Below are 17,325 nucleotides of genomic sequence, written 5' to 3'. Positions count from 1 at the left end.
ACCCCGGTATCGCAGAACCAGCCTCCCTTCCCGCGGTTTCACGCCCACCGCGGACCAATCCTCGTGTTCAACGCTCCATCGTACTACTTGTATGGAGACAGATTTTTTTTATTAAACTACCAAAAATACTCGCGCGTGCCTAGGAAACATATATAGTTCCTAGGACTCCATTGAAATGGAGAAAAATCAGAGGATTCAATTTCTACGTGAACGTTTGAATACCTTCTTTTAAGATGAATTAAAATTTATTTAATAAAGTAATCTATTTAATTTGGAATTTGATATTCTACCACTTTTTAAAGTTTAAATATAAATCTATCTTAAAACTATAAGACGGAGGATGGAAAATGATTTTATGTATTGTAATAATTTGTTTCTACTCTCACTCATATATAGTAAAAATGTAGCACATAAATATCTCTGACATCTTACTTATTATAGTATATAAATATATTTTGTATAAAACCGAATTAACTTAATTGGTATATGTCTAAATTACTATTATTATAATGAAATTCAATTTTAATAATCCAAACGGAGCGTAAAAGATTTAAAGTATTTATGAGAACCTTTAGATAAAAGATCAAATCGTATCGATTACTTAAAATTTTCTATAGAGTGGTATCCTCTATGTAATTTTGGAGAAAAATAAGTATAAGGTTGAATCTTATGTTTTTATTCCTTTTGTGTTTTGTATTTCTATGTGTTTTTCAATGTGGTCGGCTCCTCCGGCTACCAGCAGCTTGCAAAAAGCAGCCAGCCAAGCTCATCTATAATAAAATTGTAGCTACAGCCAGCCACAAAGAAGAGCAGCCGAAATCCATTTTTATGGCTTTCATGTGTTATAAATTCATGTATAATTAAGATATTATGGAAATTTTAAACCTATGATTTTCTTTTTATGTATTTTGTTAATCCTATGTGTTATAAATTCATAGCCATCACGTTGTATACAAATATCACCGCACAAATCACCGAAGTAGTTATGTACATAATTATCGACGCATTGAATGGAATGCCTACGATAGTCCAAGCGTAATGATTCACAATCTAAATGTTTTTCTCATAATAAATTGAGGCTCTTAACTAATTGAATACGAATAGAGTCTTGTCGTAATTCGATTCGATTCCTAAATCATCGCTAAATAATCCAATTTCAAAGGGCTTGATATGCAAATTACTGACACGGCAGTATAGTTTATAGTTTATATTAGAAACTTCTAATTACGTCGCCTTTGATCTGGTTGCGGTGCGATCGACCAACCTACGTTAGCTTCTGACAATAATTTCATCACAGCGGGCGCTGTAGTCGATGAACGCGAGGCGATGGGCTGTGGATTGCAACATTATTAACGCCGGTGTGATTTGTTTAGGTGCCATGATTACCTTGGCTCGTATATGCTTTACAGTCAGCAACGTGTCATCATTTTTCTCCCATTGTTAAACTTATCCTAAGCATGTGCATGTCCCGTCTTTGAATCAATGCAACGGCTAGGCTTGAATTGACATGCCTCTTTCTACAACGTATCAGGTGCAAATGAATTAACTGATAGGTACAAATCGTGCAACTGATAGGTCAAAATAACCTTTTTACCATTTATGTACTAAGTTTCAAAACAATCGTTTCATCTCATCTGATATATTTTTTTTAAAAAAAGACTTTACATCTATATTCTTGTGTATTGCTGGACGATTTATATCAATAGACTAGCTTGCTGTTTTTTAATGAGTTGACATGTTTTTTTTGGGGGACAATGCTATGTATGCACGAGTCTTCCTGGCAGTTTAGAATCTGATAGAAAATGTGGTTACATTCAATCTCCATGGACGAATCCATAAATCTGCACTTGCACAAAACCAACTTTGAAACATCAGCCATTTTTCTTTTTCTTTTTCCCCCCAAAAAAGAGTATCTGCACGAAAAGGAGTCCTTGGATGGGCCGTATCTTCACCGATGACCACTGGGCCGGTCCAGCAAAAAAGGCACGCTAAAGCCACCAGTCAAGCTGGATCATGTACTCTACTAACTGGGCTGCAGAGCATCTCACCCGATCTCTAATTATTGAGGAAAAAAGCTCCAATTCTTTCTCATCAATCGTAGTCACCCTATTTTTTCTCCCTGAGCTACAAAAATCCCAATTTTTTAAATTAGTTTGTTTTACACACCTTTGATAATTCCGATGATAGGTTTACTGAATTAGCGCCACGTCAGAGGAGTAAAGCTGGACAAAGTTGAAAGCTCAATAGATAATTATACTAAAAATAATGTAATCGATAATATACAAATAAATCGTAAAAACAAATTTCAAAAAACAAAATCTACATGTTTCTACATGCATAAATAACGCATGTAAAAATCTACATGGAAAGAGAAGCAAGCATTCAACTCCGTCTCCAACCGGGCCGTGTGTTCGTGGGAACAGAAGTGCAGCGGGCCGGTGGGGCCCTGCCGTCAGCGCCGCGCGGAAAGCAGTGGGCTCCCGCCATTTCCCCCGCGCCCATTCACACGATGCGGCTTTCCCTCCCGCGCCCGCCCGATCATCCAATTTCCCCTCGAGCATTTTACCGCCATTTTCTTGGCGCCAAACTCGCCTATCCTTTCCCGCCGCGCTTCCTCTTCTCCTATAAACTCCCTCACGATTCCTCTCTCCTCCACAGACCACGCCACGTTCGCAATTACAGAGATCTAGAGAGAGAGAGAGAGAGAGGGCAGATCTACGCTAGAGCGACAGAGCCACAACTAACCGAGAGGGACAGTCCAGTATGGTGGTGGCGCTCGGGCCCGGCCGGTTCTACGGCAGCGGCCTGCCGAGGCCGCGCTTCTTCCCGGGCGACCGCGTGGACCCGCCGGCGTCCGTCACCGACCCGCTGCTCGAGTGGGCGCGCGAAGCGCACTGGTCCATGGGCGGCATCAGCGTGAAGCGCCTCCGCCTGCAGGGCCGCATCGAGGGCTCCGTCGACAAGCTCCGCCGCCGCGCGCACCGCGATGCCAGGGTCAAGGCCAAGGCCAAGGCCCGCGCCGCTGGCCACATGCCGGCTTCGCTCGCCGCGCTTGGGTCCGACGACGACGCCTCCAGCGGCGACTCCGAGGACGAGCAGGAGGTGGCGGCGCGGGAGCGGGCCCTGAAGCGTGAGCTTGTCGACGACGACGAGGACTCCGACGGGTCCGGCGAGTCGGAGGAGGACGAGCCCCTCGCGGCCATCGTCACCGCCGCCAAGAAGAGGCGCGCGAGGAAGCTCAGCGACGAGTTCGACCGCATCGCCGCGGAGCAGCAGCAGCAGCTGGTGTTGGAGAGCAAGCAGAAGCCGGGTGCCGCGACGCCGGCGACGACGTCAACAAAGAGGAAGGCTACCGTGCCGAGGGCTTCGCCAAAGAGGAAGGCTTCTGTACCCGCTGCTGGGGCGCCGGCGAGGTTGTCGCCAAAGAGGAAGGCTGCTGCAACAGCCGCGGCGCCCTTGTCGGCGGCTGGGTCAAGGAGGACCTCGCCGAGGAATAAGCACTGAGTGGTGGTCGCCGTATGTGCTGCTCTAGTTCCTGATCTGTTTCTTGGCGATCGTGGAGTCCTGAAAATGTATTGTGTGGTTGGGTGTCTACTGCTGGATTGAAACGATGATGAAATGGAATCGAATTGATGGTTATATCTGAAATGGGAGTCGAATTGATGGATATCTTTGTGTAATCCTTTGAATTTTATGAACATATTGCATTTTGGGACTGTCATATTTCTCAAGTTTAAACCATCTATGCTATGTTATGTTTGGATACCACAGTCCCCTTAAATTCATGTGTATTGAAGTGAATAAAGTATCTAAACAAGCCCCTAAGGGCTTTGGTTAGTGGGGGACTGCAGGAGATTAAATTGTTTTATATTCAAAATTAAATATAAGAAAATCCCCTCTAATCTTCCTCACTCCACCTTACCTGAAACTCATGCTTGGCCAGCTTGGGAAGACGCTCTCATGTCTGAGGTGCTAGTTTGCTACAGTGACACAACTATGGCTTCAAGCACATACATACCATACAATACTGGGGTCATGATGAAATGTGGTTGTTTCTATCTCTGAAACAACCTTGAAATGAAAGTTGTTCCTGCTCTTTGTTATATGTGGTGCTGTCTTTGTATACTGAAACTTGGGTCAACCATAATGTAGTTCATGTTCTAATACCCAAGAGGCCAAGATGCTACCACCCTTTTTGGGCTCCATTTCATACTGTAATTAGTTCAAGATACAAGTCAAAGGAAGTAAACTGTAATCCCTGATCCCTTTGCTTGTTGGTATTAATATACATTAAACTTGTGATAACAAGGAAAGAATGGTGATACATTTAGGCCAGCACTTAATTCTTGCTGCCCTGCTGGACTGTACGTATTTGTATCAAGGACCATTTCAAGCCTAACTCTATTAGTACACAAAAATAAGTTACCCAAAAAAAAAGGAGATTGGGTGCTCAAGTGTTGGGGTCGGAGACAATTCTCTCGATCTCTTCCAGCAACCGCTCCTTCTCTTCGGCCAAGTCCTCGTTCTTCTGTTGAAGCTCCTCGATCTGCTTGGTCTGCTCTGAATCTTTCCTGCAACCAACCGTGTGTATAAACATTTTAACAAACAGGTTTACAAAGGGAGGTTTGTGATCGCTCCACAAGGATTTTCCTTAGAAACTCGTGTCCTTGCTTGCAGCAGTGTACCCACCTGTTCATGAAGGACAGATTAAGCTTTAGCGACCGAACCTCCTTCTCTAGGGTTTCGCAGCGCTTAAGAACGGCCTGCATGTCGGACGGTATTACTGGTGTAGAGCTTCTTTCCTTCGCTTCTGCCATTCTGAACCATAAGAACGTAATGGAACATCACATACTGTATGGTAATTATCAATTAATGTGGACCATTTTTTTAAGAAGGGGGGAGCATCACATACTTGCGGGAGCGCTCAACCCTGCGCTTTTTCATAGGATCTCCATTATCAGCTGCAGAGTTAACTAATTAGATTGTTCAGATGAGATGGATCCCAGAGTTAGGGCTGCTTTCTGCAAATGAGAGAAAAAAATTGATCCATAGTAAATTAATTCAACAGACCAACCTTTCGATGCTCCAGAAGTATTAGTTGAGCTCATCTTTCTCTCATCTTTCAAATTATCCTGTTGTACCCTCTCTCTGTATTCTGCGCATTTCAAACAAATAAACACAATGCTATTCTCCCATGGCAATGACAACAATGACATTATTATAAGAGGACCAAGCATTCTCACATCCATGTTGTGACTACAAGTATTTGTGTCGAGCCATGAAAAGCTTTGCTAAACTCAAGCATATATGTACTGATAGAAGTATACCTTTGCCTTTCGATCTGCCGATGGTTGTTCCATTTGCAGCGTTTTTTCTGGAGCTCTCACAAATAGACATCGCTTGCCCTGCAGGTGGTAGCTCATCGCACATTTCGAACCCAGCTGAATAAGTGGTCATAGCAGTAGAAGATCCACTGTGCGAAGGCTCTCGAGAAGCTGCACCGAACCAAACTTGGTTTGTAGAAGGAACGAAGCTACCATTGTTTGGTTCCATGGGCCTCTCGACCTTGGGAAGCATCAGGGAATCCTGAGCCTGGGCAGTTGTCATGATGGGAAAGAAATCCGTTCCTCCAAGAATGTTCTGTTGAAACTGCTGAGTATCATAGAATCCAAAAGGATGGCCTACTGAGGTGTCTTTGTTAGCATGGCTACCAAGCTTCTTGCGCTCGAGCGTGTCCTTGAGCATGCTCACCACTGAGGTAACAGTATCTTGTGCTGCCATATGTGGATTATCCAGATGGGATGTTGATGAACTTGAAGGAGATGCAAAATTTGGTGTCTGAACAGGTGTGTTGCTCATAGGTATGCTGTTTGTCGTGGTTGTAAAATCTTGTTTTAACTGGTTAATTGCTTCAATGCTTCCTATAGTTATTGGTGTCATATTAGTTTGCATTGCAGCATACCTCCTCCTGTAAATATGACCAAGAAAATTGAGGCAAGAGCCATATGTTTGAACCGGAAATGTAATAGTGCACATGAAAACAGAGGGTCCTGCCTTAACTCTGACGAACGACTTCTAGTCATTGGTTGAGTGCTGTGGAACCAGGCCTAGAAATGGATAAAATGAGAAAAAGTTCCTTCCTTTTACTCACATATAAATCTGTGAATATGATAGCAACTGGATTGTAAAGATGACTAACTTTTGCTAGAAGTAAGTCACTGGCTTGCATTCCCTTCTCTGCTGCATTTCTGTTATGGCAAAAAAGCAAGATCAATAAAACTTATGATACATACATAGATCATAAAGTAGAATGTTGTTTTATTTAGGAAACTGTGGAAGGTGATGTTGGCGTATGAAAACAGTACTTGAGTGATTGGTGCTTGTGATTATTTGGATATTCGACTGAAGGAATTGCTAGATTCTGTGGAACCAAGTTGTCAGTGAGAAAATTTTGTTGAGAAATGTCATGCTGTTGATTTGGAAGGCCTACAGCTTCTGATGACAACCTGCATAGTTTCAGACAGCACCTTGTGATTTAGGAGTTGCAGTTAACCAAATCATATGAGTTAATAATAATAGGAGTAGATCTTTCATGCTTTTCCAACCTTTAATAGGGCAATATGCATACCTTTATATGTTTTCTTAAAGTCAGAGCTTTTCTCTTCAGAAAAAATGGGTAATACGATCTGAGGCATATGAGTTCAGATAACCTTTTTAGATTAGTTTCAATTAAATTACTGATCTTTGTTTTGAGGTGTTATCTCCACCTTAGTGCACAATTTCTGTCATTGGTGTGTATTGATAGATCAAGCAAATTTAATTCTGCATCATTTACCGGTATCTTACCTAGATGGCTGTCGAGGGCGATTGTTCGCTGAACCAAATCCTGGGATCTGCAAATAAGCAGCCATACATTTAGGTGATAGACTCCGAGTAAGAGATTAGCGAACATAGTAAGTGGCACTTTAGTTGGCTTTGGTAAGCCTTGGCTTGCTAAGTCATACATTGTAACCCTCCATTCCTCTTAATGAAAACATGATTAGGCATGGCCACGAAAAAGTAAGCGGCACTTTCTGAAATGGCTTAGTTGGCCTCGGTAAGCCTTGGTAAAAGGGAAGACATGGCTTACTTAGTATTCATGTTCATATAGCTTACAGAACATCCGCTATGTACTTCCTATTTCATCTTCATGCTCAGAGAGAAAATAAGCAACAAGAAAATTTCAGAATCCTTGCCTCTTCATTCATAAGCCAGCTGTTGAACAGCTCCTCGCTGTCTTCTCTGAGACCTTGCGACATGGCCTTGAACCCCAGCATCTCCATGCTTGGTGGCGCTGCTGCCACTCCCATTGAGTTCTCCATCACTGCCTTGAGGAAGATCTCCTCGCTGGTGTTCCTGAACAAATCAGACAGGCCCCTCCCCTCCATCTCCATGAACCCCCTCCCAGCTCAATCTTCCCTCTCCTGGCGCACCAATTGACCAGATTAATGATAGCAGGAGTCACGAAAAGCTTTCTTTAGTAGTACTGCAGCAGTAGGTTACCAAGGGCAACCATTTGAAATTCAAGCAGCAGAAGCAATGGAACGAATGCAATGTTATAAAATAGAATCCCACCTAAAACACTAATTAATCTATTAAAACGGTGCTTGGCAGAAGAGTTCAAGCACAGAAGACATGCACTAGTTGAGTGTGGCACTAGCACAAGCTGGGACTAAACAAAGCGATGGCAGGTATCTTCCCCTTCATTGGAGGCAAAGATTCCACAGTCCCGTTTTGTTTTGTCTCATCGGTGGAAAAACCGGCCAATGAAGAATTTGGCCACTTTCGCGCCAATAAACGTGCATATATGTATGAACAGAAAAGCAGTACATTGCTTGAATTGAACTACACATCTCAGAATTCCTAGTTCAAAGGATTAGTTTGTAGCAACTTGGTCCTAGGTGTTGACACTGACAGCATCTACTATACGGATGGCTATTAAGATAACATAATGCAGAAACTGGAGGAAGTGGATGGCCAGTCTAAGTAAGAGCCCATAGGTTTACTCGGCATGACAGCGACATGTTTGAGCCATATATAATACTGATTCAAGGCTCAAAAGCGCCGGTTTGGAGCCTCCCTGACATGAACTTGTCACCAGACCGTCTCTTCTGTTACTGGTAAGGTAAATCTGTCTCCTCTCATCAGTTTAATTGTTGATATAGTCTGATGGCCAAAAAAAAAAATCGATTTGGAAGTTTCTGCAGATTCTGACAGTGGCTTCTGTCTGAATTTGTTCTGTAACTGAAACACAGAGCTGCAGATCTCCAAATTGATGAACGAATCGTCGAATTCACATATGGTTTTGACTGACACTGACATTTGTCTTCCCTATCCAACTTCCATTTACAGAGACAAAGACCCCAAGAGGTTAGATTTGGCCAAGACAACAAACCAAGATCTCCGTCCACTGCCCGTCCAGATACATCCCTGCTTGCTCGTGTGATCGTGTCTACCAACAAACACCACGGGTTAGGTGGTCTGTCAGCATCAGCTAGGATCACACAGCAAGTATTCTACGCCAAAACCGTACTATAATACCTCGCAATCTTGAAGAGGCGGAGCAGCACAGCCGTAGCCCGTAGGCCCATAGCTGTTGTCCATTGCGGGAAGCCGCACCCGGCGGCACAGGCGCAAGGACGGATTCTGCCGCCGGCACGCACGCGGACGCGCCATCGCCTCCCCCGGAGATGGCGACGGCAACGGCGATCGCACCCGTCGTCTGACCTCAGAGGCTGCATTTTCTTAATCCCCTCATGGCGTGTCGCCGGAGTGCCGAACTGCAACTTGGTTTCAGATCTTTGACAGTGTCCCTGACCGGCTGACCATGAGGTGTCGATCCGAGAAGTTCAGGGTGGTCGTGAGGTCAGTCGTCACTGCGCTTGCCTGCTTACATTATTATGGACAAATAAAAAGGATACTACAGACAAACGCGGTTCATGATTGGGTCTTCGTATCATATGAATATTCGAGGAAGGATCCGGAGATGCCTTTAGACTTTGTACTCCTTAAAATCTCTACTATACAAGACCAACTCCACCAAAACTATATAAATAGGCATGGTTCCGCAAAAAAACGTGGATAGTCTATTGTTGCGGTTTCCAATGGACTCTGTTGTCAGCAGTGAACATGTTGACGATGTAGCTACATCTACATAGCCAACGAGGACTTCAAATCGAGCGAAGAAGCGCAGCACAAGAAATTTTGGGCCGTCGTGGGTTAATGTGCTGGATTCTGGCGAACGGGTGTGAGGGTTTTTATAGGCTGAGTGGTCATCTGTTGCGGGGCATGTAAGAAGAAAAACATAAACCCAACTTCTTCTCAAGCTCTAGCCTACTTTTCACTCTGCTGTTCTCTACCAATTCTCTGTTGTTCTTCCATCGTTACCATCTAGTGTTAACAGTGGTATCAAAGCCAACGATCTTGGTGACTCTGTCACCGTAGTCTCGATCTGGAGTCTACCGGTGGTCATTCCCACTTTACCAAATTTCAGAAGCGTCAAGCCCTCATGAATCCAGAAACACAGATTATCCTGGAGGAAATGGCGAGGCGGTTCGCCGATCACGATTCCAGATGGGATCCTTGGATCACAGATCAGGAGGCGCGTTGGGATGCATCCTTCTCGGATTTCACCAGGATATTCGTGTCATGGCCTTGGAGAAAGCCTCTGGGGTGTTCGATGACTGGCGTATGAGTATGGAGGGCGCCATGGATGATCTGCGGTTGGAAGTTGGGAAGATATCCAAGCATTGGGAGCGCGCCGTGGTGGACAAGTCGACCTCCATGGCGGGCGTTCTCTCTCATGTGCCTACGGCCAATGAACGACCGTTGGTCGGATCTTCGGCCAACTCGCCCCATGGGCATCACTTTGAGACAAGTATGGGTCGGTTACGACCCTTGTTCATCCCCGGTCAAGGGTACACACAATTTACTAACTCCTACTCCTATCGTTCATGTTGTGGATCCTCGTTCCTCTCGTTTAGGGCTTGTTCGTTTCTACCCCAATCCATATAGATTGAGAGGGATTGAGGGAGTTTCAATCCCTAGTAATTCAAAATCACCTTCAATCCGTATCAATCCCCTTCAATCCATATGGATTGAAAATAACCGAACAAGACCTTTGGGAAACTGTTGTGAGCCAGCTGCTATTGTGGGATTGGGGGGGTGCGATTCGTGGCCGTTTACCACAGTTGAATTTCCCTACGTTTGACGGCGAATTTCCTAAACTTTGGATTCGTCGTGCCCATGATTATTTTGACATGTATGTAGTGGAATCACACTTGTGGATCAAGGTAGCGTCCATGCATTTTTCGGGTGTGGCCGCACATTGGTTTTCATCTTTGGGAGATCACTGCCATGAATTATGCCATGAATTACCGTGGTCTGAGTTTTGCGGCGCCTTGATGGAACACTTTGGTAAGGATGAACATCTAAAGTCTTAAAATCTGACCCGGTTTCGGCGCCTCCCCGCGTCCGGTGGGATGCGCGCCATCTGTCGTATGACCCGTGTCCTTTGTGGGTCCGACGCACGCGGACGCGAAACCTCGCTTCCCAGTTCCCACGGACGCGAAATTTCTAGCCATGATCTCCCACGCAGCCACGCCACATGTTCACACCCTCTCTCCTCGTACTTCTCCTCTCTCCCACGCCGTCCCTCCCGGCCTCCTGAGTCCCGAGCGCTGTCGCCGCGAGTCGCTCGCTCTTGTCTTCCTCTCCCCGCTCGCTCTTGTCTCCCTCTCCCCCTCCGGCCCCGCCTCATCCAGAATTCCAGATGCTCTACTTCCTTCCCGCGCTCGGTGTGCCCGACCTGCACTGCCGCGCCGACCTATTGCCCTTCTCCACGGAGGGCAAGCTGCTGCCGTTGATCGAGTTCCTCAAGTCGCTGGGCTTGCCGACGTGACCTTCTCCTCCCTCCCGTCGTGCCCTTCTTGTCTTCCCAGGCTCAGGCGACCTCCAGCTGCAGCGGTGGCGATGGGGTGAAGAAGCTCTGGGATGTCCTCGACTCCTACAAGAAGAACCTCTCACTCCAACACCTTCAGTAAGTAGATCAACAGTGTGCAGCCATTGCGCCCGTTTGTCTGCTTTTTATTTATTTCAATTATAAATGGTATGATCTGACTAAGAAATTCCTAGACGCATTCTCCCTGATTGTTGTTACTGTTGATGGATACTAGATGATTATATAATCTGTGGTCAAGTTTTCCCAATAAGCTCAGTTGTGCAGAGCGTTTGTTTCGTGGTACTTATAGACACTCTTCTTAGTTAGAGTGAAATTATTTACTTTATGAATAACTAGATCCATATAGGATGCAGTGATGTTATTTAGGATGGAAGGATTCTTATCGCTCTTTGTTGTGTGCTGGATCCAAGACTGAACCATTGCGGAAATCTGCCCTTCAAAAATTTGTAGGGCATGCTAATGGTAAGCCAACACTAAATATTTATGGTCTGCTTCATTATGGCACAATATAATGTCCAGCTTCCACCTTTCATTTAAGTTGTAAATATATTTTTAGATGATAGTTGTAATTTATTTCAGAAACCGATGATATTTTTTGGTTGCTGCAAGGTAAGTGGGAGAAGTATGCATATTATATAGTATGTAGACATTCAAATACAAGTTTAATTTACCATATTTGTTTCACATTTCTAACCTTGTTCAACTGATATCTTCTTTTTATATTTTTAAAAAGTGCAGTTTAGTCTTAGTAAAATGCACACAAAAATTTGAGCATCAGACTTAAGAGTTGAGATCAGTCGCTAATATTTGTCAAAACTGTGAACTTGCAATAGACCAATGCACTAGAACAGAACATTTCATGGTAAGATGATTATATGAATATCATGAATGCTAAAAAGACCAAATAAAATATCACTTTTTGTTTCCTTTTTTTTGTCTTCTAGCCTTCTAGGTTGTAATCCAATAACACTTGATTCTATGCACAAACATCTGCTTTTATTTGCCAGGCTATTACTTTCACCTTGTTGAGATATAGGAAACTCAAAAGACATTATGTGTCTCATGAATACAATTGTTGTCTAGCATGATAATTGTTGTTCATTTTTCTGTGCATAGTACCAATTTAATGAAATAATATAACCTGCAAATTTTCTTTAATAGTCAATGACATTCTCATGGCATGGCTTGAATCTTTATTCTTCACAATTTACCAAGGTATGCATGCTTTAACTCTTTAATTAATTACACCAAACACAGGACCAGATCTTAGGGTGAAACACAAATAGTTAAATTGACCTTACCATGCTATGACCAACATGAGTCCATTCTCTCCCAAGGTCTTATTGTTTGGTTTAGAGTGCTGATAAATTTTTGGTGCTTCTCCCTACAATCAGTAATAGCATACTAAAAGTACCTTTGAACTAGAAACCTTATGATATTATTTTTCCACAATAAATTATTGGTGCTTCTCCCTGTATATCAGAGGTTATAATCACTCCTGAGCACAACGAAGAAGGGATTTACACAGTCAGATTCTACATTCAGGTATTTATTGTTTAAACCATTTGACCGATAAGTTTGAGGTTGCTTCTGATGAAACATTTCCTATAAGCTTGATGAAACATCTGCTGATAAAGCTTTGTTTCTTAACATGTCCAGCGAAGCTTTCTTTCTTAACATGTTGCTATTGTGTCCAGCGAAGATGCAGGCTATCTGCTGCTAATGTTGCTACCGAAGAAATGAACTTCATACTTTTATGTAGAGGCAACACTTACTAATATGATGCTCGAATTTGTGATGAATGATGTGTGTGTGTGTGTGCTATTTTTGGACCAGTATTTAAAACTGACAACCATGAAGTTTTGGTACACATGAATCCCAAGCACTTTGTGTAACATATGGCTAAACAAAAACATTGATGTCTGATTTGTGATCCAGTTTATTTTGATGTCAATTTATTATACATGTATATATCTTTGCAATGACTTCTTATGTATATGGTTATATTGCAAATACTATTGTCTCTTTATTGTCTCCCGATAGGGCGCCCGAATGGGTGCCTCCTCTTCTAGTGAAATGTTCATTCGCAAGTTGTTCCGGATCCGCCAGACTGCTTCCGTTTCTGAATATGTTGATCAGTTCTAAATGTTGGTGGATAATCTGGTGGCTTACCGCCGTCTGATGGACCCCCTTTACTTTGTGCAGCGTTTTGTTGATGGTTTACGTGATGATCTCCACACTGGTGTTATTGTACAACGTCCATCTTCTCTGGATTCTGCTTGTGCGCCCTCCTTTTTGCAGGAGGAGGTGGCCGGTTCGTTCAAGCGTGTGGAGATCTGGCACCCTAGGGTGCGTTTGGTTGAGGAGTGGGGAAGCATAGAATGACTCCATTCTAATTTTTTTGGATGTTTGGTTTCTAATAAAATAAGAGTGGAGCGGCTCCTGGATCTCCATATGAAAATTTACTATAAGTAGTTGGAACGCTCCTGCTCCATAAAAACGATCGGATGCGAGCGCTTTCCCGAACGTGAGCACTCTCCTTCCTCTCCCCCCTCTACACACGTATGGCTCTCGAACCAAACAAAGAATGGAATGGCTCCGCTTTATTTTACTCTTCAACCAAACAAAAAATGGAATGACTCTGTTCTTTTTGCCGAACGTGGAATAGAACGACTCCATTCTCAAATACTGGAATGGAGCCACTCTGTTCTATTTGACTCTCCAACCAAACACACCCCTAATGTCGCTGTGATGCCTCCACATTTTGGCAAGGGTCCTTAGCCATTACCCTTGCCACCGCATGCCACCCAGATCACACGTGCTGGGGACGAGGACAAACGTGTTGAGGCTACTCGACCGTGTGGTGGGCATGACAAAATGGCAGCTCTCCGGGCATATTGTCGCGCCCGTGGGCTGTGTCACGCAGGGTCGTTCCTGACTTTTCAGGGGCCCCGTGTGAAATTTGATATGGAGGCCCCCATCCACACACAAATATATATAATTATACATATATTATCAAATATTTTACGTATAAAAATTATTATACTGAAAGTCGCCTAGAGGGGGGGGTGAATAAGGCGAATCTGAAATTCACGAACTTTATGCACAACTACAAGCCGGGGTTAGCGTTAGAAATATAATCGAGTCCGAAAGAGAGGGCGAAAACAAATCACAAGCAAATAAGGGCGAATGACACGGTGATTTGTTTTACCGAGGTTCGGTTCTTGCAAACCTACTCCCTGTTGAGGTGGTCATAAAGACCGGGTCTCTATCAACCCTTTCCCTCTCTCAAACGGTCACCTAGACCAAGTGAGCCTTTCTCTTCAATCAAATGGGACACTAAGTCCACTACAAGGACCACCACAACTTGATGTCTCTTGTTTTGATTACAAGTGAGTTGAACACAAGAAAGAAGGAAGAAGAAAAGCAATCCAAGCGCAAGAGCTCAAATGAACACAAGTCTCTCTCTCACGAGTCACTATTTAATTGGAATGATCTTTGGACTTGGGAGAGGATTTGATCTCTTTGATTGTGTCTTGTATTGAATGCTATAGCTCTTGTAAGGTGTTTGAAGGCTGAAAACTTGGATGCAATGAATGGTGGGTGGTTGGGGGTATTTATAGCCTCAACCACCAAATGAGCTGTTGGTGAAGGCTGCTGTCGCATGGCGCACCGGACAGTCCGATGCGCCACCGGACACTGTCCGGTGCGCCAGCCACGTCACCTGACTGTTAGGGTTTGACCGTTGGAGCTTCTGTCTTCTGGGTCACCGAACAGTCCGGTGGTGCACCGGACAGGTCCTGTAGACTGTCCGGTGCGCCGTCTGGCGCGTGCTTTGACTTCTGTGCGCACTGTAGCGCATTTAATGTCTTCTGCAGACGACTGTTGGCGCGAAGTAGCCATTGCTCCGCTGGCGCACCGAACAGTCCGGTGCTACACCAGACAGTCCGGTGATTTATAGTGGAGCGGCTCCCAGAATTCCCGAAGGTGGCAAGTTCGGAGCGGAGTTCCCTGGTGCACCGGACACTGTCCGGTGGTGCACCAGACACTGTTCGGTGGCATACCGGACAGTCCGGTGCGCCAGACCAGGGCACACTTCGGTTGTCTTTTGCTCTCTTTGTTTGAACCCTTTCTTGTTTTTTTTATTGGTTTATTGTGAACCTTTGGCACCTGTAAAACTTATAGTCTAGAGCAAACTAGTTAGTTCAATTATTCGTGTTGGGCAATTCAACCACCAAAATCAATTAAGAAAAGGTGTAAGCCTATTTCCCTTTTAATCTCCCACTTTTTGGTGATTGATGCCAACACAAACCAAAGCAAATATAAAAGTGCAGAATTGAACTAGTTTGCATAATGTAAGTGCAAAGGTTGCTTGGAATGAAACCAATAATCATTTCTACTAGATATGCATGGATGACTTTCTTCTAGTTTAAAATTTTGGACCACGCTTGCACCACATGTTTTGTTTTGCAAAGTTTTGGAAATTCTTTTCAAAGTCTTTTTGCAAATAGTCAAAGGTAAATGAATAAGATTTTGAGAAGCATTTACAAGATTTGAAATTTTCTCTCCCTGTTTCAAATGTTTTTCTTTTGACTAAACAAAACTCCCCCTTAATGAAATCCTCCTCTTAGTGTTCAAGAGGGTTTTAGATAATAGTTTTGAAGAGGGTATACCAATTGTATCAAAAATAAGATATCAATTGAAGAACATACTATCAAAAAGGATGCCAATTGAGAAAATCTTTTCTTATCCAAATTTGAAGACTACATTTTTGAAATTGGTGGTGGTGCGGTCCTTTTGCTTTGGGCTAATACTTTCTCCCCCTTTGGCATGAATAGAGATGAAAACAGACGGAAACGGATGGAAAAACCCCTCTCCCGTTTCTGTATCCTCATTTTATCATCTGAAACGGGATCGGGTCCGGAATAGTCGGGAACGGAAACGGGAGCGGGATAAACGGAATTGCGAAAACGAACAGAAACAGAAATACTAACAGAAACTCATAATTTAATACAAATAGAAATGTTATTGATGTTTGACTAGTGATTGATTGGCAGAACAATAACATATAACAAATAAATATAGAGAGACAACATCCTATTGTTGTTTGGTTGCTAAATGTGTACATTTAGCTACATCCGATGTTGTTTAAGACTTTAGATCACTTGTCATTTGAAAAGAGCCGGTGGTTACAATGGCCAATTGTGCTATAATTTGTCACCTAAATGCACGAGGATTTAGTTTATATACTAATGCATATTAGGCTCGTCCCATATTTGTCAAATACGGAATAAATACGGGTTTAATCCGGAAAAAAACGGGATCCCACAAAAAATGGACGGAATAAGCCCTCTCCCGTTTCCGTCCCGTTTCCATATTTTTCCGTAAATACGGAAACGGTCGGGTCAAATGTAGAAAACAGTACGGATCGGGACAGGATTTTTTCCATCCGTTTTCAACCCTAGGCATGAATCGCCAAAAGCGGATACTTGTGAGTGAAATATAAGCCCTTCTACTACTTTCTCCCCCTATGGTAAATAATATATGAGTGAAAATTATACCAAATTGGAGAGAGTTGTGGAGCTACGGTGAAGGATGAATAATTCGATGGAGTGGAGTGGAAGCCTTGTCTTCGCCGAGGACTCCATTTCCCCTTTCAATATATGACTTAGCATAAAATGCACTAGAGGAACACATTAGTCATAGCACATGAAAGAGATGATCAAAGGTATAAATGAGCTATGTGTGCAAAATATCAATCAAAATTCCTAGAATCAAGAATATTTAGCTCATGCCTAAGTTTGGTAAATGTTTGCTCATCTAATGGCTTGGTAAAGATATCGGCTAATTGTTCTTTGGTGTTAACATATGCAATCTCGATATCCCCCTTTTGCTGGTGATCCCTTAAAAAGTGATACCGAATGGCTATGTGTTTAGTGCGGCTATGCTCAACGGGATTATCCGCCATGCGGATCGCACTCTCATTATTACATAGAAGAGGAACTTTGGTTAATTTGTAACCATAGTCCCTGAGAGTTTGCCTCATCTAAAGCAATTGCGCGCAATAATGGCCTGCGATAATATACTCGGCTTCGGCAGTAGAAAGAGCCACAGAATTTTGCTTCTTTGAAGCCCAAGACACCAGAGATCTTCCCAAGAACTGGCAAGTCCCTGATGTGCTCTTTCTATTTATTTTACACCCTGCCCAATCAGCATCGGAATAACCAATTAAATTAAATGTGGATCCCCTGGGTTACCAAAGGCCAAACTTAGGAGTATAAACTAAATATCTCAAGATTCGTTTTACGGCCCTAAGGTGAACTTCC

The 17,325-nt window shown here is 43.5% G+C and overlaps 2 protein-coding genes and 1 long non-coding RNA gene across 6 annotated transcripts; 2 read left to right on the top strand and 1 right to left on the bottom strand.

The window, feature by feature from the left end:
* The first annotated feature begins 2,654 nt into the window (after nt 1-2,654).
* Nucleotides 2,655-3,643, top strand: LOC100278717 (uncharacterized). The gene has a single exon (NM_001151902.2). It carries the CDS (start codon nt 2,764-2,766, stop codon nt 3,502-3,504), a length of 741 nt encoding a protein of 246 aa, NP_001145374.2. The 5' UTR covers nt 2,655-2,763; the 3' UTR covers nt 3,505-3,643.
* Nucleotides 3,644-4,181: 538 nt separating this feature from the next.
* Nucleotides 4,182-12,702, bottom strand: LOC103629392 (protein CYCLOPS). Of its 4 annotated transcripts, none has more exons than XM_023300342.2 (10): nt 7,236-12,702; nt 6,847-6,893; nt 6,366-6,506; nt 6,200-6,248; nt 6,055-6,107; nt 5,328-5,968; nt 5,075-5,155; nt 4,913-4,973; nt 4,690-4,818; nt 4,182-4,571 (listed from the first exon to the last, which is right to left on the bottom strand). In XM_023300342.2, the coding sequence occupies exons 1-10, from the start codon at nt 7,431-7,433 to the stop codon at nt 4,451-4,453; spliced, it is 1,521 nt and encodes a 506-aa protein (XP_023156110.1). In that variant the 5' UTR covers nt 7,434-12,702; the 3' UTR covers nt 4,182-4,450. The 4 variants fall into 4 exon arrangements, with proteins under 4 accessions (XP_023156110.1, XP_008648753.1, XP_008648754.1 ...); XM_008650531.3 differs by having other exon boundaries at nt 4,913-4,961; XM_008650532.4 differs by lacking the exon at nt 6,366-6,506.
* LOC118472192 (uncharacterized) lies at nt 11,728-12,995 on the top strand. The gene is made up of 2 exons (XR_004850179.1): nt 11,728-12,544; nt 12,697-12,995. It is a non-coding gene; the product is annotated as an uncharacterized lncRNA (long non-coding RNA).
* Nucleotides 12,996-17,325: the final 4,330 nt, after the last annotated feature.

This window comes from Zea mays, chromosome 6 (assembly GCF_902167145.1).
Source record: "Zea mays cultivar B73 chromosome 6, Zm-B73-REFERENCE-NAM-5.0, whole genome shotgun sequence".
NCBI lineage: Eukaryota > Viridiplantae > Streptophyta > Magnoliopsida > Poales > Poaceae > Zea > Zea mays.
Note: the sequence above shows the minus strand (reverse complement) of the source record. Positions and strands in the feature narration are given on the sequence as shown.

Excerpts from the sequence above, each read along its gene's own strand:
- LOC103629392 (XM_023300342.2), bottom strand. The coding sequence starts at position 7,433 with ATGGAGATGGAGGGGAGGGGCCTGTCTGATTTGTTCAGGAACACCAGC. Across the intron at positions 6,249-6,365 it reads CACAAGCACCAATCACTCAA|AAATGCAGCAGAGAAGGGAA; the intron begins GTACTGTTTTCA and ends TTGCCATAACAG. Across the intron at positions 5,156-5,327 it reads CGGCAGATCGAAAGGCAAAG|AATACAGAGAGAGGGTACAA; the intron begins GTATACTTCTAT and ends TGAAATGCGCAG.
- LOC100278717 (NM_001151902.2), top strand. The coding sequence starts at position 2,764 with ATGGTGGTGGCGCTCGGGCCCGGCCGGTTCTACGGCAGCGGCCTGCCG.